This window comes from Setaria viridis, chromosome 1 (assembly GCF_005286985.2).
Source record: "Setaria viridis chromosome 1, Setaria_viridis_v4.0, whole genome shotgun sequence".
Classification (NCBI taxonomy): Eukaryota; Viridiplantae; Streptophyta; class Magnoliopsida; order Poales; family Poaceae; genus Setaria; species Setaria viridis.
The window spans coordinates 7,704,270-7,731,745 of record NC_048263.2 but is presented as its reverse complement, the minus strand read 5'-3'; the positions used below and the strand labels follow the sequence as shown (position 1 = coordinate 7,731,745).

Sequence of the window (27,476 nt, the reverse complement as noted above, 5' to 3'; positions counted from 1 at the left end):
AAGCATCAGGGGGTATTTGGTTACCTTTACTTATTTTTAGCACGTGTCACATCGAATGTTTAGATACTAATTAGGAGTATTAAACGTAGACTATTTACAAAACTCATTGCATAAGTGGAGGCTAAACGGCGAGACGAATCTATTAGACCTAATTAAACCTAATTAATCCATCGTTAGCAAATATTTACTGTAGCAACATATTGTCAAATCATGGACTAATTAGGCTTAATAGATTCGTCTCGTCGTTTAGCCTCCACTTATGTAATGGATTTTGTAAATAGTCTATGTTTAATAATTCTAATTAGTATCTAAACATTCGATGTGATGGGTGAAAAAAATAAGCAGGGAAACAAACCAGGCCTGACTGCTGCTTTGATCACATTCGCAGCGCACACCTGATCGATCCTTGACGACCAAGAAACCGACATCTGTACTCCAGCAGCTGCTGTTACCTGTTCTCGATTGATCATCAACCAGTCAGCATCCAAGTCCAAACACCCATTGCGTCCCAAAAAAAAAGTCCAAGCACGCATCAACGTGCTCTTATGCTACTAGTAATTACCCATTTTTGTTAACCTAATTACTTGTCCCCTTGCTTGCTAAACCCCGCACGACACCGTACGCGACCGTGTCCATCGATCAGGTTGTTGGCCTGGCCCCTGCCACCTATATAAACCAACCAGACCTCCGGACAAATCGACGCAACACTGCGCAAGCCGAGGCTGCTTCTCGATCGAGATCCATCGCCGCCATGTCTAGCGTCACCACGGCCGGCAGCGCGGAGGAGCACTCCGTCTCCGTCGAGGAGTTCGTCGGCACGCGCCTTTCTCTCGGGATCGGCGGCGGCGAAGGGAGCCGGCCGCGGACGGTGCAGCTGTTCGGCGAGGTGCTGTCGCTGCAGGACGACGACGACGACCGTGATGCAGCACGTCACCGGGAGCCCGCGGCGCCGGCGGGCAGGAAGAAGAGAGACGCCTCTACTGCCGCTGTTGGTAGTAGACAGAACAAGAAGGCAAGGACGTTCCAGGGCGGCGACCGACGTAGCCCGCCGAGCGGCGGCGGCGGTAGGAAGAAGCTCCGGCTCACCGGCGCGCAGGCCGCCATGCTCGAGGACAGCTTCCGCGCCCACAACATCCTCTCTCATGTATGTAGATTCACACGCCCATTTCAGTCAAGAAACCCATGGCTTATCTTACCACAATTCTTCATATGCATACGCCACGACTTGTTCCCATGCGCGATCCAAAATTCTAAATTCGCTTTTGGTTTCGAGACATAAATCTGATGGGAATTTTCTTGATTTTGTCTGGTGTCGGTCTCGATCAGGCGGAGAAGCAGGAGCTAGCTCGTCGGGTGGGTCTGAGCGCGCGGCAGGTGGAGGTGTGGTTCCAGAACCGGCGGGCAAGAACTAAGCTCAAGCAGACGGAGGTCGACTGCGAGCTGCTCCGCCGCTGGTGCGACCGCCTCGCCGACGAGAACGCGGGACTCCGGCGAGACCTCGCCGACCTCCGGGCGTCCGCCAGGCTCGCCGTATGCGCCGCATGCCGCGACAAGCAGGTCACCGCCCGCGCCGGCGAGATGGCCTGAGGGAATGGCCGTTACTGACACCAATCAAGCAAGGGATTCCTGCCGTGACTTGGGCCGGCCGGCCGGCCTCACCTATCGAGCCATTTGCATGGTGACATGCATGCTGCTGGAAGACGGGCATGAACCGCTGCGACGAAATGTTTCAAGACACGGAGGAAGAGTCAGGTTCCGCCCGAACAAGAAGAGTTCGAGGCAGGACAGAACGAGAATGAATCGGAGGCGACGGCACACCGGCCTCGGCAAGGACCAAAGCAAGTCAGCAACACCGCGCCACTGCCCACCTCGCGTCCAAGCATGGATCGAGAGGCACATGACTTTGGAACAGTTTCGTTCTCTGCTACATCTCCTCACTCGCCCCTTGCACCGACAGAGCCGGCCTATATTCCTCTGGTCTATTCCCAACCAAGATGCAGAAACACCGGTAGCTACAACATCGTTGTGTTCGACGACGACATTCAAGGCAGCCCACTTTTTTTTCTTTCTGATAAATTTTGTAGCAATGCTCTTGTTGTCCTTTTTGGAAACGATCTCCTTCCTTGGTTCCAAATTACTATTCGTTTTGACTTTTTAGTACATAGTTTTTTATATAAATCTAGATATATATTATATTTAAATACGTAATAAAAGTTATCTAAGCCAAAATGAACAGTATTTTGGAGGGGAAGTAATGATGATGGTTTATTAGGACAGCTCAAGTATTTAGGAGTGTATGGAGGAGAGAGAAATAGCCAAAAGAGGTGCACCACCTTGGAGCCCAGGTGCTAGCCTAGAAAATTCCTAGCACCCGTAGCTTGTTCAGGCAGCTGGTGCAAAGAACAAACAAATCATTTCAATCACAGCATTTATCACGAGATCTGTCGGTCCAATCTCTTAAAAATCCTCACAACACGGCGTCGAGTCCAGCCAATATGGGTCTCGCACGGTTACGCACTCACCCACGACCCCGCGCGCCAGAGGTAGCCGCCCTCCGACCTCCACACGATACGGATCGCATCCAATCCAGGCGTCAAGCAAAGCTGGGCAACATGGACTTGGCCCTTCCTTCGTCCAGGCATCCACCAACTTCTCCCGATGCCCTGGTCTCAGCTCCGTTCACAACTCGCGACCCGTCTCTCTCTTCAACTTTTGGTGCTGATGAGATGACTTATTATACGGTCACGTCGCTTGTGAGATCTCGTGGATGTGACGGGCATCGCGTGTGCTATCATTGACGATCGAGAAAAGCTAAGGGTTTGCATCAGAGATTAGTGTATGCTGTAGCAATGCCACATTCAGGGGGGAAAAAAGAAAAGCGCCTCTAATTTCATTGGTCCATCTGATTATGTCTGCGGCTCACTTTAACCCGCTTAATTTTTGTCCACTCATTTTGGTATTGGATTTCACCTTTTGTACCTTTAGCACTAATATTAACTTAATATTTTTCTGCACTAAATATTTTTTTTACTTTCAACTTTGTGAAATTAAAAGGTTATATTAACTTAATCTGACCGGTGAGCATGAATGCATCTGTATTCATTGGTCAAGAGGAAAACTTTCTAACACGATCCAGCCCTTTCCGGCACGGAGTTACTTTGTACATCACCGACACAGCACTATTAAGGAGGCAAACTAATTTTTTTTCATGTAAAAACAATGTCGCGCAAAGAAATTTGCTAAATAGGTGAAGCAGGGGTTGAAATTGCTCACAAAAGCTAACAGTATCAACATAGCAGAATAAAGGGGAGGTAAAATATTATCTCCCCTAAATAAATAACTAGTTACTTCTTATGTGACTGAAGCTAGAGCAAGTTACTTCCTATCTGATATAAATGTGTTCAAATTCAGGGGCGGTTTACTTCATCTCTCATGTAAATCAGCAAATTAGTTGCTTCTTATGTGTTTAATATCATATACAAGTCTACTTCTCTATTTAAACGCATAAGTTACTTTGTTTTATGACGTGGATCAGATATGTCACCGTACTTTTCTAATAATAAAAGGCACCAAACTACTTCACTTCTCAGATCAAACATAAAAAAAATTGACCTGCTAATATGAAATAGAAAAGGTGATGCACATATAAAAAAGTTAGCATAGTTCCATCAATGGTTAAAAGGGTAAAATTAAAAGCGCAGTGAATTCTGAGTTAAAAAAAAGGCACCTAGCTAGTTGTCAAGCTACCTAATTAGAACTAACTAATACAAATAATCATCATGATAATGTTTTCGTTCAAAAAGGGGCTAGTACCTAGCACAAACAACAAAAATGATTGTAACTTCAAGTTATTAATGCTTGTCTTTGCTTAGCGCATTTGACACATAAATCATGCACCAACAATGTTAAAAACTGATAAGAATGCTGGTCAACTCAATACAAAATCCAAATGCAACAGATGCCTGACAAATGACATGGCTAATGCATGTAATAAGCTGCCGAGATTATCAACCTAAACATCAGAGGGGTGTTCTGGTGCGACAAAAAGCCAGTAAGATATAACTGCGCCAATGGGAAGAAACCCTAGAGTAGTCGGCAGAAAAAAAAATCAACACGATTCGTAGTTTCTCCCATGATATAAAGCGGGATCCGCTGTGAAATCGATACATAATAACCGGCTCAGAAGAGAAACACACCTATTTGAATCAGAGAAGGTACAAGCGGACGACGGAGGGGGTAGGGGGATTCGCACTTGCACCTGGAACGAATCGTCGCCTCGCGCTGCTGCTCCAAGCATTCGCCGGAGCCCTCGTCGACGACGATCGCTCCCTACGATTTTAGCGCGTCGACGGCACCGCCTGCCGAGACGGGTTGCCAGCCTCCTGCCTCCCCCGACGGATCCGCTTCCAGCGACGGCGTCGCCAGCTGCAACTGCCCCCCGCGGCAGCAGCTCCGCCTCTCCTTGATTCCAAGCGACGAATTGGTTCGAGATCCAAGCCGTTTAATGTGCGATGGACGGCGATGGGAGGGCTCTCGCGATAGGCTTAGATGGAGAGCTGTCTCCCGATAGAGTACGCGATTAATTAATATCAACTTTCAGAAACATATACTTGTAGAAAAATAATTCATTTCCCTTAGCAAAATATATTGTTTACAACAAAATGATTCCTCTTAACGCATACTAGTATATATCTTTGGACACTGTTAAATATTCAAAGCCTTCAGGCTCGTATGGGACAAGAAGCGTGAGTCCCCGCTGTTCTCTTCCACTCTTCTCGATCATTTAAAATTCAAATCAAGATACATCGGTTTGAGTCACAACTATCAGCATCAGAGAGAAAAAGGGACTTCTTGGCATGTCATCACAATGAAAAGTCAGAAGCTCAAATAAATTGTGAACTTCTCGTGCAACTTCCGAAAAACTGGAAGCTCGGAAAAGCTGAGTTTATATGGAAAGCTGAAAAGTTCAGTTTTATGAGTTTTTCATAGCTTTTTTTAAGTCAAAAAGTTAAACACATTTTCTAAAAGTTAGTGTTGACTTTTCAGGGAAAAAAAAAGTCAGCAGCAGCTTTTCAGAGAAGATCAAAAGTGCAGCTCAAACAATACGCCCTCAGTTTATTGAAATCGAGAGAGCGCGAGCTTTTTTGACTCGATCTGGTCATGGGTAAAATTTATGCGCATGCGCATTTTCATCGTGCATTGTTCGCATTTCGCATCAGAGCATGGACTTATAACAAAGAACGTAAATTATATGTCACCACTGACGTGTTTCGTGGTGATATAAAGACTGATGAACAGCAGTAAAAATAACAATCAAAGTGTGAATAGTTGAAATATTAGGTTGCGGCAATCAGTTCGAGCAAACTGGAACATTTCTATGACTACGCATATACACACGTACGTGTACGTGGCCCTAGCATGACAACAAGAACTAGCTATGATGAATAAAAAGAAAAGGTAAACAAGAACGAGCATCAACTGCCAAAACAGACTACAGTACTGAACTATTGATACATCAACAACCTCAACTTTTGAACGGGGATCATCTGAACTGAAATAGTCAAGATGCAGCACTAAATCCTTGGGGATCTCACTACACCAACCCATGCATGCATGTGTGTAACCAAAATTAAACAAACTTAAACCAAGTGAGATAATAATAATAGAGAGTTGATCAATTCCATGCATGATCGAGAAAGGTAACAGGCACTGACTTGATCTAGAGCCTTGGGGGTCAACATGCAAATCAAACTTAGGCACCAAAAGGCATGCTTACGTGTAAATTAAACAACATTTACTTGTTTGGACTGTGCTTTCGCCAAGAATAGCCTAATGATAAGGGAAGATCTATCTCGCCCATGTCGATTCTTTTTCACCAATGAAAACGACGTCCGTGCATGACAAAAAAAAAAGTTGTAAAGCTCTCTTAGACATGGAAGGACTGTTTCCAATAAGTGCATGATGATGATGTGTATGATATGAACTTTTCTCGCGTGTGCTCTAGATCGACCGAGTCATCGAGATCACTACCGGAGGTTTTTCTTCTTAGACATGGAAGGACTGTTTCCAATAAGTAGTCATCGAGATCACTACTGCGCTTGAATTAAGAAGAATTGGGTAAAGATGCATGTTGTTGCAAATAAACGAGATGCATTGCCTCCTTGTAAAAAGAAGAGAGTGATGCATCGTTTTTTGTTGGCAATGTTGCTGTCGAACCTTGGCTTTTGAGAGTTGAGACGGCCGTGTCTGCCAACTAGCTGAACAAATTTTCAGCAACCGCTGCGGATCAAGGAATTCATTTCCTGCGTGCTGCTGCTTTCGTATAGCGAGACCCTAATCATAGTCAATTTTCGTGAAGGGCGTTCGAATAATGTATCGAAATCATGAGATCTTTTCTTCAAGTAGAGTCCGGTGATACAATTTTTTTATTTATTTATTTTCCTTATTGGCCACTTGAAGCATCCACTACTGAAAAACTGAGCATTCGTCCTAAGGTTCAGTACCGGTTGCATTTTAGCCCGATACCAGGTCTACGGATAGTCCCCAAGGAGCCCTCGTGCCCCCCTTAGTACCGGGTGGAGCTCCCACCCGGTACTAAAAGCTCCCGTCCGCCGCCTTATCCTCTCCCCCCACCCCCCTACCGGCCGCTCCTTCTTATCCTCCCATCCCCCCCTCTCCTCTCTCTCTCTCTCTCTCTCTCTCTCTCTCTCTCTGTGCCTCCCCTCCCCCCTCCGCTCACTCCTCACCGAGGAGCAACAGTGGGGCGAGGTGAGGCAATGGCGGCGACGGCGGGCGGCGGGCGGGCGGTGGGCGGCGGGAGCGGCGGGTGGGCGACGGGAGCGGCGGGAGTGGCGAAGACTGGTGGCGAGGCGGGGGGCGGTGGGGGCCGCGGGAAAGAGGTGGCGGCGGGGCGTAGGCGGCGGGGGCCGCGAGAGGCCGAGGCGGCGTGGGCTGCCGGCGGGGCAGGGGCTGGGGAGGGGAGGGCTGGCGGGAGGTTTCAATTTTTTTAATTTTTTAATACCCTCCTAAATGGCTTCTTTTTTTTTTGAACGAACGGCACGGACTGTGCCATTTCTATTAATATAGAAGAGAAATGGCTTCCCTTTAGTACCGAACTAGTAGTACCGATTGCACAATCGGTACTAAAGGGGTTTCCAACCGATTTTCAACCGGTACTAATGCGCATTTCCTGGTAGTGATCAATGTTGAATTGGTAGTTTGATACATATAATGCGTTCACATAGCACTAGATACATATACATATAAGGTGCATCAAGCCGCCCTTGGCTGAAATCGTGACTTCTGTGGAGCAACAAGCGTCATCACTGGGAAATGACGATGAAGAGACAGGAAAAAAAAACTTTATTTATTATAGTCCCAAAAATTCCTTGTAAAATTATAATGCTTTTTTTTCCTGTTCAACGATCTCTGCTGCAAGATTGGAAAAGAGCAGCAGGGGGAGGCTACCGCCGGCTTCGGAGCTCCGGCATTGACCAGCATGCATGGCACGTGCACACAAAAAGGCACGCACGCGTTCGGACCTATTGGATCGATCGGCCAGAGTTTTGGAGTCCAATACACAGATGCCACATCAGATCAACACGCTGCTGTACGTACGTTCTCTCGTCAAGGACAGAACCAATGTGCGTAAAAATCCGACAGGTTTCATTTCCCCATGGGAACACGTGACAAAACATCACGAGAGCACGTTCTTTTGACCCAAAAAAAAGTCACATTCAGTTTGTTTCTTCTTCAAACTAGTAGTAAACGATGTCCCTCGACTTGCAGTCTAGGTGTTTGGATCCAAGTTAAGTTCGGTCACATCGGATATTTGATGCTAATTAGGATTATTAAATAATGATAAAAATAATTGTATAAACGAGGGCTAATTCGCGAGATGAATTCATTAAGCCTAATTAGTTCATGATTAGCACATGTGATGCTACAGTAAACATGTGCTAATCATGGATTAATTAGTCTTAATAGATTCATATTGTGAATTAGTCCTCGTTTATGCAATTATTTTTTTTATTAGCTTATATTTAATACCGTAATTAGCATCCAAACATCTGATGTGACCTGAGCTAAACTTTAGCCTAAGGATGCAAACACCCCTTAGTCTCTTACGATAGCCGATGAACTCCAATCTAATCATAAGGTATGATCATCAGCTACTTGGTATTATACGTACATACGTACGTATCCAATCATTCACTATTGGAAAACTCAGCATTCGTCCCGAGACTCGGTACCGGTTGCATTTTGACCTGATACTAATGTGCATATTAGTACCAGGACTAACGGCGAGTCCCCGAGGAGCCCACGTGACCCCCTTTAGTACTGGGTGGAGGCTTCACCCGGTACTAAAGAGGTACCAGTTGCATTTTGACCTGATACTAATGTGCACATTAGTACCAGGCCTAACGGTGAGTCCCCGAGGAGCCCACGTGACCCCCTTTAGTACTGGGTGGAGGCTTCACCCGGTACTAAAGGGGTACCTCCCCTCACGTGTCAGCCCCCCTTCTCTCTCACCCCACGCTCAACCCCCTCCCCACGCGTAATTATCCGCTCGTCCCCCTTATCCGACCTCTCACCCGCGCCTCTCTCTCTTCTTCTCCCCGCCGAATCCCTTCTTCTTCTCCCCGCTGCCCCTCCCGTCGCCGCCCCTCTCCTCCCCCCTCTGCTCGCCCCTCACCTCTTACATGTGGTGAGGAGCGACCGTGGGGCAAGGAGCGGCGGAGGCAAGAAGGAAGGGCGCGACGAGGTGTCGAAGCCTCGGCGGGACGTGGCGGAGTAAAGAGCGGTGGCGGGGCAAGGAGCGGCGGAGCTCTGGCAGGAGGGCGCGGTGGAGGAGCGTCGGCAGGCGTGGCAGAGCAAGGAGCGCGTGGATCTTGAAGTAGCGACCACCTCTCCCTCAGATCCGGCGGCGGTGGCTGAGCGGCGTAAGTACGCCGCCTCACTCCCTTCCTCCCTCTCTCTAGTGCGGGGCTTAGGTGGGGTGCGGTCGGGCTCTAGCGTTCGGGCGGACGGCGGCAGGGTGCGGCCGGAACTCCGGTCGGCGGATTTTTTTTTAATGCTCCTTTAGTACTAGTTCTTTAACCCGGTACTAAAGGGAAGTAGCGATACCGGTTGCACAACCAGAAGATTAGGAAAGGCGTTTTCTCCCATAGTGATTTGCTGATCAATTATTGGATAACGTTTGTACATGTATAATACACGACCTAATCATACAAAAAGAGTCATCTATCATCGCATACGTACGGACGTGTACCCTTGTTTGGCGTACGTGATGGAATGCGTAATCATCGATCGCTAGCTTGGTCCCGCCAGCGGGAACGGCGGCCGCTCCCCGACGTTGACCCTGTAGGGCCGTGCGAGCGCGACAGTTTCCTTTGCACACGTGTGCAGTGAGCTCACGCACGGCTGAGTAAAATGCACTCACCACCGGTTTTCGAATTTGGCTTCGGTTGCTCTACCCATATTCATAATCTTTTAAAATGCACAATTAAATTCTCAAACTTGCTAATCAACTCATGTAACACCGTTACTTAAGCTAAGCTGTCCGTGTGTATGCTGATGGGGAGCCGACATGTAGCTAGCTCCTCCTCCTTTCTCTCTACCTTCTCCTTCCTCACATCTCTCCTCCCACTGTATTCGTGGCGGAACCGCTCTCCTTCTCTTTAACGACAGTCATGACCTAGTTGCATTGGCGGAGTGGCTCGGTGGAGACCGGGTGAACACCAGTGCCACCCCCTGGGCGCCGCACTTGTGCTCGGCCTCCCCCGTGGTGATTGGACATGACATGGAGAAATCGTCGATGGTACCCGCAACGGGCCGGGGAACTCACGCTGGTTGTCGAGCACATGCGTGGCGCGTCGGCCGGCTGGACGCGGGCATGCATAGAGACCACCCACGGCGGAGGAGGATCAGAACGCGAGCGCACCAGCCACCCACCCACCCATGCACGCCACGTGCGGCAACGACGCCCCCTGCATCGGAGCTCATGATGATTTATGCTTCACAATACATGAGCCGATTAGCAAGTTTGAGTATCGAAATGTGCGTGGTAGGTATTTGAGGACATGGATTATGGCACTTAGAGTTAAATTCGAGAACCGACTGTGCAGCTACTAAAATATCTATATGCAAGAACAATTGTAGTGATTTTTTAGATATTTTCTTTTTCGAAAAATAGAAACAAGCCTACCCATGTCATCTTAATTTGGGTTCACTCTTTGGGATGGGAACATTATTTTTTTTTCGAATTACAACATTAATTAATTTTTTGATACTACAAGACTAAACAATATTATTCCTATCACTATCATCACCGCCCCATGCTGTTGGTTAATTATTGGTGCATTATTAAAGCTATACTACTAGTAAACGCTCGAATAATTACTGCATTAGTATTACTTGCCAGTAAATCGCCGTCGGTTTCCCTACAGGGCAAGCATTATTTACTGCTCTAATTTGACCTTGACGACCAAGAAACCGCGACACCTATTCGTAGCCGCAGCAGCTGTTTCCTGTTCTCTCGTTCAACCAGTCAGCTCCCTCCCTCAAGTAGTCCAAGCACGCATCCACGTGCAATTATTGCTAGCAATTAGCCCCATTGATTAGCCTAAACCCCCCACACGGCACCGTACGCGCGACCGTGTCCTTGAGGTCGTTCGCCTGACGCGGCCACCCCTGCCACCTGACCTATATAAACCGGCCAGGCCTCCGCACCAACTGACACGACTGCGCTGCACAAGCCGAGGCTGCTTCGATCTCCATCGATCCATCGCCGCCATGTCCAGCGTCACCACGGCCGGCAGCGCGGAGGAGCACCCCGTCTCCGTCGAGGAGTTCGTCGGCGCGCACCTCTCCCTCGGGATCGGCGGCGGCGAAGGGAGTAGCCGGTCGCCGCAGCAGCAGGGGAGGCCGCGGACGGTGCAGCTGTTCGGCGAGGTGCTGTCGCTGCAGGTCGACGACGAGTACCATGATGGAGCGCGTCGACGGGAGCCCGCGGCGGCGGCGGGCAGGAAGAAGAGAGATCACAGCGGTAGTGGTGCTAGGCAGAACAAGAAGGCCAGGACATTCCAGGACGGCGGCGACGGCGGCGGCGGTGGCGGGAGGAAGAAGCTCCGGCTCACCGGTGCGCAGGCCGCCATGCTGGAGGACAGCTTCCGCGCCCACAACATCCTCTCCCACGTATGTAGATTCACACGCTCTCATTTCAATCAGGATTTAATTATACTATGAATTTATGATAATCGGGTTACTAATCAGCAGCTAGCCAGCTACGAATTTGCATGCGCAATCAGAATTTGCTTTTGGTTTCGATGGGTCGGTCGGTTGGTTGCATCAGAAATCTGATTGGAATTTGGTTTCTCTCTCTCTCTTCCTCTCGCCGATCGAGCAGGCGGAGAAGCAGGAGCTGGCGCGGCGGGTGGGTCTGAGCGCGCGTCAGGTGGAGGTCTGGTTCCAGAACCGGCGGGCCAGGACAAAGCTGAAACAGACCGAGGTCGACTGCGAGCTGCTCCACCGCTGGTGCGACCGCCTCACCGACGAGAACGCCCGCCTCCGGCGAGACCTCGCCGACCTCCGGGCGTCCGCGACCGCGAGGCTCGCCGTCTGCGCCGCCTGCTGCGACAAGCAGGTCGACGCCCGCGCCGGCGAGATGGCGTGACGCCGTGACGGAATTACGGTAACTTATGACCCAAGGGGATCGAGCTCACGGCCTTGCGCAACAGTATGTGGAGTCCAAGGCAGGATCCCCACCCCCCAACCCTTTCTTGTAGATAGATTCAATTAGGCACACGCACAAGATTATATATCAACTAATTATGTAATTACACACCACACGAACTTAATTCGTTTGAAAGTAGGGTTTAGAGAGGCTCTCATCACTGACAAATACATGTTCGATGGAACACGTCCATATATGAATATACGATACAAATTGATACTACTCAAATTCGTTCCCGTGTTCAATTTCGTTTTTGTCATGCATGTTCTTTTTTTTAATCTCTTGCAAATCTGCAAGGCGTGTTTCTCTACTTCTACTTATTTTGATTTGGATTGTTGGGCTTGGTTTCTAAGCCTAACACAATCATATTCATATGATCCGTGATATCTTATCGACGGCGAAGTCAGTCCTAATCTCCTTAACCTCTTGTTCATGCCAAAATTGAGAAAACTGATTGCAACTTTTATTGAACAAGCAGCAGCGATCGATGTCCTGCCAAAGAAAAAAAAACAAAACAAAACCTGGTAGGCGACGACAGTAAAGCATACCCCCTGTCTTAGTTGCTGCTCTTTTTTAGGGAAAGAACATACAGAGTATGTTACTTTTATTAAAAGTATGTTACTGCATGCTATACTCTGGTAAAATGTACAGGCTCCCTTTTCCATGGCGACAGTGAGTAACTTTTGGGTATCAGTGAACGTCTGAACCTGGATTTGGACCGAGAAGAACATGCAAATCGGTAGCCATGGAAGAACAGAGAGCATACATTTTCTTCGTTTCAGAAACTAGCATGGTATGTTCTTGTCTGCATAGAAAAAGAAAATAAAATCTTCTGGAACTTTTAGCTAGCCAGATGGATCGTTCCTCCCAACTCATAAGGACCGGTTCCTCCTAGAGAGTCTGAACAAACCACAAAAAGGGTAAAACAAGCGGTGTGAGAAAGTCTCTGATTTAGCCAGACGATTTCTGTCGCCGAGGGGAGAGGAACAAAATCAAGCAATGCACCAAGCTTTTACAAACGGCAGAGCAGAATCCGTTCCCACTCTCGGTGATTCAGAGGAGACAGACAACTCCACAGTTTGGAACGCAGGAATTTCACAGGGAATCCTGCAAATTCCGTGGAAATCCCACGAAATTCCATCGTTCCAAACCGTGGCCGTGACTTACACCCATCACTTCGGTTGATCAGGATCTTATCTACGATCATGAACATGGAGGAGAGGACCTTAGACCAAGAACAATTAGCTACTAGTATACGGCTATTAGCAACTGATGACTACACTACCATCCCTACCGAGATCGCTGGCCATGGAGATGAAGCGTCTCTCTCCATTTCTTCTTGGACGCCGCCATGGCAAGCACGCATTGGGGGTGGGTGGGTGGGGTGGGGGGGCGGAGCGAGAGGGGGGGACCCCATTTACTTCGCTACAAAAGCACGCGCGGCGCGATCTTGTCATCTGTTGTGCAGGGGGTTGGCGCCGGTCGGCACGACCCGCTTGTCGTCGTCGTCGCCGCCGTCGCCGGGCAACACCGCGCACGCGGCGTCAGCTTTGTTCTTCCACTTCTCCCCCTGCTTCTTGCACCGCGCGACTCTAGAGGCGGCGGCGGCGTCGAAGGCGGCCGTGGCGGCGGCGGCACGCCTGCCGCCGCCGCTCGCCACCGAGCGTGTGGCCGCGGGCACCGGCGCGCCGGCGCCCGGGGCGCCGTGGACTGCGGCCAGGAGAACGATGAGCGCGACGAGGCACGCGGCGGCGGCGGCGAGCGGCGCCCACCGTCGCCTCCTCATCGCGCGCGCTGGCGCGGCGCGTGGGAGCCTGGCTGAGGTCCTGAGCGCGAAATGTGGCGGTGGCGCCGTGGCGGCGGCGCGTGCCGAGCGGAGTGGAGGTGGACCGTGGACGGACGTGCAGCCTGCCCGAGCAGAGAGGGATGTGCCGGTAGAGTGGCAGTGGCAGTGGCACTGGTGCGGCGTCGTCGCAGTGGTGCAGAGACGCAGAGTAGAAGACGCTGATGAGTGCTGCCAAGTCTGGAGATCGAAGCAGGAGTGAGAGAGAGAGCGAGGAAAGGAGGCGAGGAAGTTTCTGATGAGAAAGATACTGAGAGCGAGTTCAGAAACTTCAGGTAGTTTATATATGCTCGTTTAGCTTGCTGGTCTCTCTCTCTCTCTCCTTTCCCTCTTTCTGAATTTTCTTCCCAATGAATTTTCATGGTGAAGCTATTTCAGAGAAGGTTCCATTTTGAAGGTTCACCAAAACTTCAGATTCAGAGTGTGATTTCTGACGGCAACCAAAACACATCAAGATAGGATTTTTGATACGACGATGCACACTGTAAAATTTGTCGGAAATTCTGCGAAACTACCACGCTGCATGATTTCCTTGGCCATGTTTAGTTACTCCCAACTCTCAACTTTGACACTATGCAAAAAGAAGATTTTCCATCACATCAAACTTGCGGTATATGCATGGAGTACTAAATGTAGATGAAATTAAAAACTAATTACACAGTTTTGTTGTACTTTGCGGGACGAATCTTTTGAGCCTAATTAGTCAATATTTGGACAATAATTCACAAATACAAACGAAACGCTACAGTGTGCTACAGTGCTGTTACAGTAATTTTGCATCTCCTAAATTAGCCAACTAAACAAGGCCCTAGTACCGAGTTCTTTATTACTTCTTTTTTTCCCTGAACGAAGGCGATCTCTATGCGTGTCAGAGACAGTGATAACTGATAAAGAAGAAGCAGGAAGGGGAGGTCAAAGAGGCTGTAGTAGTAGCCAAGTCTCCTAGGACATGGACACCGATGAAAAAAGCTGCAGTGGAGGCCCATTCCTCTGCCACCAAACCTCATTGATGAGCCATCAATCCCCCTGTTGCTGTTGCAGTTGCAGCAGAGAACATTGAGAGGACTAGGAAGGAGGAGGAGAAGAGCAGGCGAGCAGCCGAGCCAGAGAGCCAGTGAGGAGGCCCTGCCCTGAGCCTGAGCCTGAGATGGCAAGAGCATCTCAGTTCACTCGTTTCTTCTCTGAACTGAAATGGCCTTGCTCATCACCAGTTCAGTGGAATGATAGCAAAACCCAGCTGCCAATGGCGTGCCCGTTCATTATCCCTTGTCCCTTGTAATGACCGGAAGAGAATAGATGGCGCTCTACACTACACTAGCAGGCTAGCAGCTGTTCCTCAAAAGGCCCCTACAGAGATAGGGGCTCTCTCGGTTCCGTCACGTTGCCGCCACTGTTGCTGCCATCACCTCCTCACCTGCTTCAGCACGTACATGGTCATCAGTTATGCTTCCTCTCCATTCAATGTACTCCTAGTCCTAGAGCTTGTTGAGCTGTGCTGCATGTCCGCGCCGTACAAGGCCCGTCACACTACCATGCCCATGGCAATATGGCATTGCCGTCCATCCCACTGGACAAAGGTTTGCTCAAGCTCAATGAACCTCCAGGAATCAGTACAAGGAGTTGAGCTGTTTCAGTTTCCATGGAATTCCTGCAGAGCTCAGCTGATCCAAACACACTGTTTGATTCTTAGACTGCAAAAATCCATGCTCGTATCAACTTAATTCCTGAAGAATTCAGAATTCAGTTGATCCAAATAAATTTTTTTATTCTTAGACTGCAATGTTCCATGTCGTTGGTGTGTTAGCTGACACTGATAGACGGTTTGTGGCGGTTCTTGTGTTCAATGGCATGCACACTGTCGTTCTGAATTCATCTCTGTTTTACCTTTTTCTCACCTCCTGTGATGCAGCACTCATCATGCATGCAGATGCAGTTCGTTGCGTAGCCCTTGTCCGGTTGCGATGAACTCCGGAGGTTGACGGGTCGGTCAGTGTGTGTGGCCGGAGACGCAAAGCCTGGGAAAAGTGCCTCTCCAACTCCAAGTACTAGTACCATCACTGCTGCTGCTTCTTGAGATTTGAGATGACATTGTAGCTGCAGGACGGGAGCACTACTACTCAACACATGTTTCTGACTGAATCCTCTGATTGAACGTTTCCCACAGCATTCCATCCATGGCCCTATGTGCAAATGCAAACCTAGTACTGTAGCCTATCCTACAAGCAGGCCCCTGATGCTGTAACACCAAATCGGTTTGGATTAGTGAATCTGTACGAGGAAGCACACGACCTAGGGCCCGTTCGCTTCAGCTTATAAGCCGGCTGAAAAGCTGAAACGGCTGATTTATTGTGAGAGGAAAACACTGTTTGATGGCTGATAAGCCCACTGAAGAAGCTGAAGCGAACAGGCCCCTACTCCTCCAACAGCCGCAGCCACATAAAGATGCGGCCATCCCATCAGCATCAGACAAGGAAACACAATGAGCAGAACGGGATGCAGAGGTGAAATCTGATGCCATCAGGCATTCTAATTCCCATGCGCCACACAGAGAATGCTCTATCTAACCTAACAGCCTGTCCAGGGGCCTGTATATCGATGTACGTATGTGTATCAGTGTACGTACACGAGTACTATGGCCCAGTACAACAGCATCATCGCGTCAGCACGGCTGCACAGTACCCGTCAAGCATCAAGGAGCACGTCAGTTCCATTCCATCACAACATGTCACTGCTGCTATGCTATCTTGCAGCATGAGATTCCAATGTCTACGCCCCAGGCAGCAGGGTGTATTTGGACGGCAAACATCCGGGCCTTCCTGTTCAGTCTGTTCATCAGTCCGCGCTCAACCAGCACACACTGATGATCAGAACAATATCGAAAGGCCCAACACTACCAGCAAGATAAGAAAAAAGAAAAGGCCAAGAGGCCTGCTGCAACACATACAGAATTCAGCTTCCACAAAATCGCATTACCAATATATGAAAGAACAATATATACATACAACTCCGAGTACGGAAATGTTCATCCTTGGCTCACTGCTATAGCATACTTGCTCGTGGCTGACCCAGCAGCTGGTAACAGAAACACCATGCCCAGAAATGGTTTGGTGGCGCAATTCCAATCACAGGTTCAGACAAGACTTTTGTTACAGTCAACTATACCAACAAAATGCCCTCTACAATACTTGAACACTTATATTTTCAGTTTTCCTACTTCTGCTCCTCTCTGTCAGCCTGATGTACAAAGGTTACTCCTTAGGCTTAGGTATAAAAGAAAAGGAGAGAATCCATCATATGGACCAAATATTAATTAACACATCACACACGACATGGAACTTACCGTGGTATCACCTATCTGAAATGTATTCGCTTACAGAAAGGGTCTAAAACTGGTGCTTAACAAAATTACTTAAGAAATATACACCACGGCATTCACTTTTGGTTACATTTTACAAGAGGGTAAAATCTACTTACCTTCCTCTAACAAGCTATCCCATCTAGCAAGCAGCATGATACCCAGCATATCGTATAGGTTTGATCGTGCAAACTGTCTTCCCTCAATGATGAGGGAGGAGCCTCTGCTACCTGATACACATAACATTGTTGAGCTGAAGTTGCAGCGTCTAAGCTCCTCATAACCACAGACAAGCATCAACCTAGAGCAATCATATTTCTCCTCGGTAGCCCCCACCGCCAAAGTAGTCTTTCCTCGAGCCTGCAATTGCCATGGACTTCTGGTGCTCCAGCTTCGGACAGTCACCAACACGATGGCCAAGCCCACCACAATACGCACATCCCTTAACACCACTCTCCCTGGCGATTATTTCCTCGTCCTCCAATGGGTCATCGAGTTCCGCCAACACCGGTGGAATCCTCTGCTTTGCCTCCTTCAGCAGGTGCTTGAGATCGAGAAGTGTGGTCTCGGTTTGGTTCTTGTTGATGAAGGTAGTTGCTATGCCAGTCTTACCACAACGACCTGTTCGACCGATTCTGTGGACATAGTTCTCAATTTCGGCAGGCATGTCGTAGTTGATGACATGCTGGATATCAGGGAAATCAAGACCCTTTGATGCAACATCGGTAGCCACCAGAACATCCTTCTTCCCAGACTTGAAAGAGTCAATTGCATTCTGTCTTTCCTCTTGATCTTTTCCTCCATGGATCGCAACAGCCTCCACACCCTTAAGAAGAAGGTACTCGTGGATGTAGTCGACATCAACCTTGTTTTCACAAAAGATAAGAACAGGGGGTGGAGTTTTTTGGAGGCATTCAAGGAGGTATATAATTCTAGCATCTTCCTTGACATACTCGACTTCTTGAATGACATCAAGATTTGCTGCTCCAGCTCTCCCCACATTGACAGTAACTGGTTGCACAAGGGCATTCTTCGCAAAATTTTGAATCTTCTGAGGCATAGTAGCAGAAAAAAGAAGGGTCTGCCTTTGATCCTTGAAATGGTCAAAAACCTCCTTGATGTCCTCCTCAAATCCCAAGTCAACCAGCCTATCCGCTTCATCTAAGGTTAAGTACCTGCACAGATCATGAAAGGGACATTAAGTAAAAACCATGTGCAGATACTGGTTGAACAGTAGGAATCCTCAAGAGAGGCAGAGAGATTGCCTAGTTTATGCTCCATACAGTTCAACCAAACTGCCTATTTTCAATCAAGCAAAGTCTGAACTGAAAACAAAAAACTCTGAAACACGGGAAATCGACTAAGCAAGGACCTAGTTTGCTTGTTGGATTTTTAAACTTTTGGGCACCAAAACCACATTCAGTTGGAAGAAACAAATTAGGTAGAGAATAAATAATTCAGGCTAAAATCTGAAATCTGGCCAAAGTTAGTGACCGGATTGTTGCTAAGATGGTTACTGCATCACTTGATAAATACATTGCTAAACTAGATGCATCGCTTTACAATAGCTACTACACAATAATTGCAGCAGAAGTACTTTAAATACTCCTTCACCATAGAACTTTTACTAAAAACATCACTTCAGTTGGATGAAACAAATTAGCTAAGGATAATTCAGGCAAAAATCTGAAATTACTAAGATATTACTGCTAAACTAGATGCATCACTTCACAATAGCAACGACACAACCATTTCAACAGAATACTTAAATACTCCTTTTCCACAGGAGGACTTGTACTTAAAAACATAGCTTCATTTTACTTAGATATAGATGCAATTTGGATTAGCTGGAAGTACTGATCTATGAGAACATATGCTACTCTTTCCTTAGTTGCAAATTATTGCTACTATGGGCATCTCTTTTTGCAAGTGGTATAAGCTGAACCAGCATGCCATGTCTTTTTGCACACATTTATCCACTTTAGTACAAATAAAACCAATTAAAACAGATTGAATAGTCACCCTATAGCCCTGTACTGCCATGAACTCACTTTGCAAGCAGGTGTGCTTGTATCTTTTCAACTTATCAGATTCAGGGTTCATGAAAAGAATGCCGAAGCTAAACTCTAATATCAGTTACTAGCGGTTATAACAGAATTTTGCTCAGATGATCGCATCCACGCATAGCTAAGAAGATGAAATTAATATATGCAACACTTAGCTATGGAAACATGTTTCAGATGCAAATTGAACACTCACCTGCAGTTATCGAGATTCATCTTCTTCTTGGCAAGAAGATCCTTGAGCCGGCCAGGCGTTGCCACCACAATGTGAACGCCCTTCTTCAACACATCCAGCTGCGTCCTCATATCCACACCCCCAATGCAAAGCAACGGCCTTATCTCGGGGTACCCGGCGTCCTTGAGTGGAAGGAGGAACTGCTCAATCACATCATAAGTCTGCTTAGCAAGCTCCCGCGACGGGCAGATGATCATCCCAAATGGGCCCTCCCCAGGCACAATCGGCATCAATATCTCCTCCTGCAGCGCCACCATGATAAGCGGTAGCACGAACACCAGCGTCTTCCCCGACCCCGTGAACGCGATGCCGATCATGTCACGGCCGGAGAGCACAACGGGCAGCCCCTGCACCTGGATGGGCGTGGGCTGGACGATGCCCCTCTCGCGCAGCTTCCGGAGAATGGGCTCGGGGAGGCGTAGGTCGCGGAAGTCCCGCGCGGGCGGCGGGACGTCGTTGCCGTCGACGATGATGTGCCACTTGCGGCGGAGCTCGTTGGCCTTGGCGAGCGGCATGCGGCGGAGGCGGAGGGGCGGCTTCCACCCGGTCTGGATCGGCTCCGTGTAGATGATGCCCTTGGCGATCTCGCGTACGGACCTGAGGGACTTGCTGTCGGAGGAGAGGTTCTCGATCACCTCCTTCTCCTGCTGGATGCGCTGCTCCGTGGCGGTCACCTCCGGGGCCGCGCGCTTGAGCTGCGTGGACTTGACGAGGAGGCTGGGCTTGGCGGCGGCGTCGGGGGCGGAGGGCTGCGTCGGGGGCGGAGGAGGGGGGGGCGGCATCGCGAGGGAGGAGGAGGCGGAGGACGGCGCCGGCTTCGAGAGGCGGAGCTGGCGGAGGCGCTCGGCCTCCAAGGCCCGGCGCTTGGCCACCGGGATGTACTCCTCGTAGTTGTTGTCGTCGTCGGAGTTCGCCGCCGCGGCGGCGGCGGCTGAGGCGGCCGCGGTGGCGGCCATGGGCGGCGAGGTTGGGGTTAGGGCTTGGAGGTGACGGTGGATTTGGGGGGAAGGGAAGGAGATCGAACAGATCGGGTCGTGGTGGATTTGGAAGAAACAAGAAGAGAGGACAGAGGAGTTACCGACGTGAAAGTTGGGTCGGTGGATGCCCACGAGGAATGAGGCCCAGCCCACGAGGAATGAGGCACGGCCCCAAATAAGGGCCCAGCTTGTTCCCAATTTAAGCCCGGCAGGCTTCTTCTGAAAAATGGCTAAGCCTGCCAAACAAATTTGCATTTCTTTCTGCGGAGAACCGACGTGTTGGGTCCAAGTGCTAATGGATTATCACGTTTATACATTAGCCTATCCAAACGGGATGACTAATGAAAGGATTAAACTTTAGCCTATTGAGCTCAATAAGGTGCAAAAAGTATTAGCTAGTGGGGAGGAGTTAAAGGTGCAAAAAGCATTAGCTAGTGGGGAGGAGTTAACGGGTGCTAATGGTTTGTGAAAAGATCAAAAGGGGAGAAAGAAAGGCGGAAGATGAGTAGATAAAGGGGTAAAAGTAACTTTTCGTGGATTTTACTCTATCCATTAGCCATGTCTCCAAACAATAGTATTATAGATGGGCTAAACTTTAACACTTGATAAGCTTTAGCATGCCCTTACTTAATTTGTCGAGTTTTTGATAGCAATATAACATTCATGTATACATTGGCTGGCAAGGATAGTTCATTTCAAACGAATAGATATAATGATACTTAACTTTAGAGCAACTCCAGCAAATCCTCTGGCCGTATTTTTTTTAAAGATAAACACCTTGCTGGAGTTGCTCTTATCACGATGAATAATTAGCAAAATCTATTTTACAATATTATTATACGTAATACTTTTTATGTACCCGTGGTCAAAGTTATAAAACAATCAACATGTAAAAGTCTTAAAGAAACATGCATTAGTTTTCTATAGCGTGACAAAGAAAATGCTTGGTGTGTCTAAATCTCTTGGGAAGTATTGCTTGGTGTAGTTTTCAGGAAAAAAACGATTGCTTGGTGTGTCTAGATCTCTTAGGGAAGGACGATAGGAGTTTACAATGGAAGAAGAGAGAGAGAGGTGCGGAGTTTGGTGATACCTAAAAGTAAATCCAGCAGATCCTCTAAATAACCCTTACTTCAATATTAGAGGGTCAAGTCAAATAAACGAACTTCAACAGGCTCTCTACTTGGTCTCCTATTTTGAAGAGGCCTCCAAATTCCCCCTCCCCCTCCATTCCTAGGGGGTCTCTAGGGATCCCTCTATCCATGAGAATTATTACTGAAGTTGAAGATATTTTTGTCGCTTGTAAAAAAATAGAGAGAACCATACTTGATATTTGAAGATTTCGATTTGAGGATTATTGCTGGAGTTGCTTTAAGAGTGCCATGCCACAGACGAGGAGGAAGGAGAGGATAGGTGCTTCACTTGACATGATCAACAAGTGACACTTTACTTTTTGGTGGTCTTAGAGTTTGCAACCAAAGCACGCCTAGCTGAAAAGATATGACGAAGTTCACGTTGGTCGATACGTTTGGACGTTTTGAATTTAATTGTACTTTCATCCGTTCCAAATTGTAGATTATTTTAATTATTTTAGATTATAGATATTATTATGCATCTAGATATAGCGTATGTCTAAGTGCATGATAATATCTATGAATCTGGAAAAGTCAAAACGATCTACCTCCTCCGTCCCAAATTACTATTTATTTTAGCTTTTTTAGATACACAGCATTTGATATGCACCTAGATATATATTATGTCTAGATACATAGCAAAAGTTATGTATTTAGAAAAGTTAAAAATTTGGAATTGGGGAGTATAATTTAAATTTAAAACGGAGGGAGTAATGAACAATTTCAGCAAAAAAGCACGCGCGCAATCTTTCAAGGAAGAATAAAGCCGATGAAATATACTTATACGAAGAATTTTGGCAAAATGTACATCGGTCTCCTTCCCTTCCTTATACAAAATACTCCTCCTCCGTATAACACGACACGACGAACTCCATGACGCTATACGCAGTGCGACCACAAATCAACCGTGGGGGTTAATTAGTAGCAGTAATAGAGATTAATTAATGAGCGCCGTGCACGCGGCGGCTGACCGGGAAACGGAATTAATCGAGGCAAAGACACGTCATCGTCGCTGCGGGGTTGGTCTCGTTTAGGCCGACTTGCAGGAGCCGTGGCGCGGGGTGCCGTTCCGCGGCGTGCCGGCGGCGGCGGCGGCCTCCATGACGGTCTCGAAGGCGCCGACGAGCGCCCTGACCCTGCTGCACTGGCGCTTCTCCAGCAGCTTGCTGCGCGCCTCCTCGATCACGTCGTTGCTGCGCGCCACCTCGCGGCGCTGCGGCTGCTCCGACTCCGGCCGCGCCTCCATCGCCGTCTTCACCCGGCTGCCCAGCTGGAACTTCCCCGCCGCCCCCTTCTTCTCGCCCTGCTCCTCCTCGTGCTTCCTGATCGCCTTCTTCACCACCGTCACGAACTTGTCCGCCACCTCCTCGGCGGTGGTGACGGCAGCCTCCGGTGCAGGCTCTAGAGTCATCAGCGCCGCTCCTTTCTTGGGGGACTCCACATCCTCCTCGACGGTGGCGGCGGCGGCGGCAGGGGTTGTCTCCTTCTCCTCCGCCGGCGTCGTCTTCGCCCCGCACTCACCATCTTCTTCCGTCACGAAGACCGGCGGCGCGTGATGGTTCATCTCGTGTATGATCTTCTCGGGGACGACCTCGGGGTGGTCGTGGCGCTCCTCCTCCTCCTGCTGCTGCTGCACAATGCCCGCGTCGTCGCCGTGGCCATCGCCGCCGGCGATCTCTGTGGCACCACCAGCACCTACGACGGACGCGGCTCTGGCCTCGTCGGAGACCCTGCTGGTGGGCGAGGAAGCCCGCTCCTCGCCGGCGTCCTTGTCCGCCCTCACGCGGCGCGACCTGCTGCTGCGGAACGCGCGGGCGGCGCGCTGCATGAGCCTCCTGGGCGACCACAGCGACGCGTAGTACGCCGCCGCGGCCGCCGCCGGCGTGGTGGGCTTGGACGACCTCGCCCTGCTGGGCGTGGACGGCGGCGAGTCGGTGGCGGGCCTGGCCGCGATGCAGCCGAAGGACGCCGACGCCGACGACGACGCCCCGGCGGGCGTGGTGGGCATGGAGACGGGGTGGTGAGCGGGGTTGGAGCTGAACGGCGACGGCGGGTCGGCGAGCTCGCTCGCGCTCCGCGGCAGGGACCGCGACGGCTCCATGGCCGTCTTAGCAGGGATCTGCAAACAACGCCAAGAGACGAGATCCGTGTCGTTATGGAGATCGATTCCTATAAAATATTATATACACGGTTGTGAACAGAGAGATATCCATGCAGCGCATGTCCTGAGTCCTGACATGGCAAATGATCTTGGAAGCCAAGGACGCCAACAGCTTTCGACTTGATCTCCAAGACACCAAATTTAACATGCAGATAGAATAAAAAAACCATCTTTTTTTGTTTCGTAACATTGCATGAATCATACTAGCACACGAGTCCCATGGGATTAGACGGAGACCATCACCTCGAGCTTGACCTTCATGTTGCCGAGGTGAAGATGAAGATCACTACAGGGCTGGATCTGCATGACGGCGCGACACTAGGAGGAAGAAAGAACGGGGCAGAGGGCCATTTGAAGCCCTCGCAGAGGGCCCAGGCTTTGCCGGGCTCCGGCGACGAGCTGGAGGAGACGGGAACGAACAAGGTGGGGCGGCCAGCCCAGGCCAGGCACGGAGGGAGGAGTCGTCGTTTCGGGAAACCGCAGCGGCCGGCTTTAGATGAGATGCAACGACGACGAGGAGTCCGACGTGGCCACTCTTCAACCTTGCGGTGGATTCTACGGCCCGGAGGGTAGTTAGGCGGCGGTTAATTCGGTTAGTCACCGGCTATCTTCGACCCCCATGCACGCTCAGCCACGATCTAATTTTCTTCATGGCCCGGAAGAAAATTCAGACAGAAACAATTTCTTTTTTTTTCTTTTTATTTTTCATTCATCATTTTGTAATGTCTTCAGAAAAAAAAACCAATGATAAAACGCAAATGGACAAAAGGAAAGAGATGTCGGATCCAAGTCAAATGGTCCCTTTGATTCCTCTCGTCTGACAATTCCTTTCTTTGAATCTGAATTCCTTTCTTCATCTCGTCTGACAATTCCTTTCTTTGAATCTGAATTCCTTTCTTCATGGTGGAGGCAGACGAATTAACAAGAGAGCCGGCTGCGGTCGCGTTTGGCCGGCGAGTGGGGCTGCTAAGGCGCTCCACCGCGCCCATCTCGTCCGTCGATTCGCCAGCGCACGGCGGGATGCGGATGAGCCACCTGTCTTTGCTTGTAAACTAATCCAGCCGGCCAGCCATGCCCAGGAATGCCTCCTCGGCCTCCGGCCTTAATTAAGCCCCCTCTCCAGCTTGATCAGTCGCGACGGCAGCTTGCGGTTTAGAGCTGGTGGGGAGGGCTGTCAGCTGGCGTGACGTGAGGGAGGGGACAGCAGCGCAGCGGCGGCCGGCTAGCGAGCGGCGATGGCGGCGGCGGGGAAGGCCAGGGTGGTGGTGGTGGGCGGCGGCGTCGCGGGGTCCCTCCTCGCCAAGACCATGGAGCGCCACGCCGACGTCGTCCTCCTCGACCCGTAAGCCTCGGTCCCCGCCCCATTTTTTCTTCCCGTTTCGTTTACCCCACCTCCCGTTCCGCCGCCGACCACGTGCTTGTGGAAATGCCAAGGCGCCGTCCGGTGCTTGCTTGGTCGACTGGTCGCGTGTGTCCGCGCTCCCGCGGGCCATTTTAGGATCGGGCTGTGATTCGGCGGCGTGATTTTGTTCTCTGCTGCTGGTGGTAATCTGAGAGATCTGAGAGAGATCTCATGAATCGGGGGGAATGAAATGGCGGATGCTCTTTGGTTGTTCATATGCGTAAATCTTCCTGGTTCGTTCAAGTGAGCCCTGTGTTACAAAAACACAGGGATGTTATGTTACGAGCACACTGAATTAATGACCACCTCTTCTTTCACTGACAACAAATTAGCTTCGTACCCTGATGTTGATGCTTTATCGTCTACTTCATAATTGGCGGTATGTTCCTTAACAAGTAGTACTGCTCCTTCTAATGACAGGAAGGAGTACCTGGAGATCCCCTGGGCTGAACTGAGGTCAACGGTCGAGCCATCTTTCGCTGAGAGATCTTTGATCTATCACAAAGATTACCTCACAGATGCGACCATCGTGACATCCTCTGCGGTCAATATCACTATAGATGCCGTCCTGACAGCTGACGGTCAATCTCTTCCATATGATTACCTCGTCATAGCGACTGGTCATGCTTTGACTTCTCCTGGCAGCAGAGATGACAGGGTCAAAGAATTCCAGAGAGGTAACTGCAGTCAAACCAGATGGTGAAAACTAGTTTTGTCGCCTTCCCTATCCTACTTATACTTTGTTTGTACGATTGCTACAGATAATCAGAAGATAGAATCATCAGATTCTGTGTTGATAATTGGGGGTGGTCCAACTGGGGTTGAACTAGCTGGAGAGATTGCTGTAGACTACCCGCAGAAGAAGGTGACCCTTATCCATAGAGGACCACGTCTACTCGAATTCATTGGAGAGAAGGCTTCAAGGAAGTCTCTTGATTGGCTGACTTCGAAGAAAGTAGATGTGCTTCTTCAGCAATCAGTTGACTTGGGGTCACTATCAGATACAGAAAAGGTCTACAAAACATCAGGTGGAGAAACAATAACAGCTGATTGCCACTTTGTGTGCATTGGCAAGCCACTGAGTTCATCGTGGCTAAATGACACCATCCTGAAGGAATCTTTGGATAACAAGGGGAGAGTAATGGTGGAGAAGGATCTACGAGTGAAAGGTTATAACAACGTTTTTGCTATTGGTGACATCACAGATATTCCTGTAAGTCTATACATTAAACTTACTGTTCTTATTTTTTGTGACTGTTGTTTTCTTCACACCGATTCCTCTTGTTTCTTAAACCAGCAAGAATTGAATTGCATAGAATAGCAATCACCCTAATTTATCGCATCAGCATAAATTGATATTTTGCATAGAGCAAGTATTGTTTAGCCTAAATTAGATACTATCAATGCTTTGCAGAGAGTGAATATTCTACATGAGGGTTTGCCTTTGTACACTGATATGTAGTCTCCATCAGTAGTCCACTTCTTTTGCTTTCTGATGCACACTGCTTTCATGTAACCTGAACCATTTTCTTCATCGTATCTGTTAAAGTCTTCTGTGATTTTGGGAACTGCTCATTTCACATCAGTGACAATGGGATGGCTTTGTTCACTGAAGGTCACTGCTACAGGAAAGTGATCAAAATTATTCCATTTACACCATGGCTTTACACCACCTTATGAATTGAGTAATCCACCATAACCTAATTCTTAGAAGTTGGTGTTTTTTTTTCTGCTAAGAGATATTAAAGTTCTCATTGCCCTAGATTAAATGTGTTCCTTAATTATGTTGCTGCGGGGAGAAACTTGCCATCTACTGGATACTCATTACCATTCATTACAATTCATGTTCCTTCATTTTCATATTTGTCCATGGAGCATCCTTGGTTTAGAAAACAGGGTCCATAGAGCATCATCATTTTTTAATGTAGGAATGGTGACTTGGTCAGAAACTCTGATTTATTGATACTAATGCCAATTAATGTTCAGGAAATCAAACAAGGGTACCTCGCCCAGAAGCATGCGCTGCTGGTGGCAAAGAACCTGAAATTACTGATCAAGGGTTCTCCTAACACCAAACTGTCAACTTACAGCACCGGCTTTCCGTTGGCACTGGTCTCTCTTGGAAGGAACGAAGGGGTGGCTCAGTTCCCGTACCTGACAATCAGTGGGTGCTTACCAGGCAAGATCAAATCCCGGGATCTATTCATCAGCAAGACGAGGAAGCAGATTGGCCTGAATGGTTGAAGTCATCCATGGAAGCATGAAATTGAAACTGCTTGTGCCCTGGTTTTCAGACAAGGAAACGAAATTACTTCAAACAGAGAATGTGCTGTGCTGATATGCCCTGTATTTGTGCCAGTTAAGTGTGATTGTGTGGTTGCCTGAATGGTGGTGAACAAAGTGTATGTTATATGCATGTCTGAATGGTGGTGAACAAACTGTTGTTACGTGCATGCCTGAATGGTGGTGAACAGAGTAAAGTGTATGCTATATACATGTATACAAGGACCCTTTTGGTTCAAAACAATGTCGTGTTTAATCAATAAGCACATTTGTTTCCTGGCAACTTTTTTTTA

At 48.8% G+C, this 27,476-nt stretch overlaps 6 protein-coding genes across 6 annotated transcripts; 3 read left to right on the top strand and 3 right to left on the bottom strand.

The window, feature by feature from the left end:
* The first annotated feature begins 636 nt into the window (after window positions 1–636).
* Window positions 637–2,157, top strand: LOC117833365 (uncharacterized). The gene is made up of 2 exons (XM_034712826.2): window positions 637–1,144; window positions 1,327–2,157. Exons 1-2 carry the CDS (start codon window positions 752–754, stop codon window positions 1,585–1,587), a joined length of 654 nt encoding a protein of 217 aa, XP_034568717.1. The 5' UTR covers window positions 637–751; the 3' UTR covers window positions 1,588–2,157.
* An 8,565-nt stretch (window positions 2,158–10,722) lies between these two features.
* On the top strand, window positions 10,723–12,597 carry LOC117838768 (uncharacterized). The gene is made up of 2 exons (XM_034718923.2): window positions 10,723–11,196; window positions 11,408–12,597. The coding sequence occupies exons 1-2, from the start codon at window positions 10,795–10,797 to the stop codon at window positions 11,672–11,674; spliced, it is 669 nt and encodes a 222-aa protein (XP_034574814.1). The 5' UTR covers window positions 10,723–10,794; the 3' UTR covers window positions 11,675–12,597.
* A 115-nt stretch (window positions 12,598–12,712) lies between these two features.
* Window positions 12,713–15,133, bottom strand: LOC117864380 (uncharacterized). The gene has a single exon (XM_072292059.1). The coding sequence runs from the start codon at window positions 13,518–13,520 to the stop codon at window positions 13,188–13,190; it is 333 nt and encodes a 110-aa protein (XP_072148160.1). The 5' UTR covers window positions 13,521–15,133; the 3' UTR covers window positions 12,713–13,187.
* Window positions 15,134–16,872: 1,739 nt separating this feature from the next.
* Window positions 16,873–20,258, bottom strand: LOC117858698 (DEAD-box ATP-dependent RNA helicase 35A). The gene is made up of 2 exons (XM_034741822.2): window positions 19,192–20,258; window positions 16,873–18,107 (listed from the first exon to the last, which is right to left on the bottom strand). Exons 1-2 carry the CDS (start codon window positions 20,184–20,186, stop codon window positions 17,243–17,245), a joined length of 1,860 nt encoding a protein of 619 aa, XP_034597713.1. The 5' UTR covers window positions 20,187–20,258; the 3' UTR covers window positions 16,873–17,242.
* A 2,109-nt stretch (window positions 20,259–22,367) lies between these two features.
* LOC117838089 (uncharacterized) lies at window positions 22,368–23,951 on the bottom strand. Its single transcript, XM_072291328.1, has one exon. It carries the CDS (start codon window positions 23,436–23,438, stop codon window positions 22,368–22,370), a length of 1,071 nt encoding a protein of 356 aa, XP_072147429.1. The 5' UTR covers window positions 23,439–23,951.
* A 648-nt stretch (window positions 23,952–24,599) lies between these two features.
* Window positions 24,600–27,466, top strand: LOC117840743 (uncharacterized). Its single transcript, XM_034721615.2, has 4 exons — window positions 24,600–24,840; window positions 25,321–25,577; window positions 25,662–26,113; window positions 26,887–27,466. The coding sequence occupies exons 1-4, from the start codon at window positions 24,734–24,736 to the stop codon at window positions 27,142–27,144; spliced, it is 1,074 nt and encodes a 357-aa protein (XP_034577506.1). The 5' UTR covers window positions 24,600–24,733; the 3' UTR covers window positions 27,145–27,466.
* The last annotated feature ends 10 nt before the right edge of the window (window positions 27,467–27,476 follow it).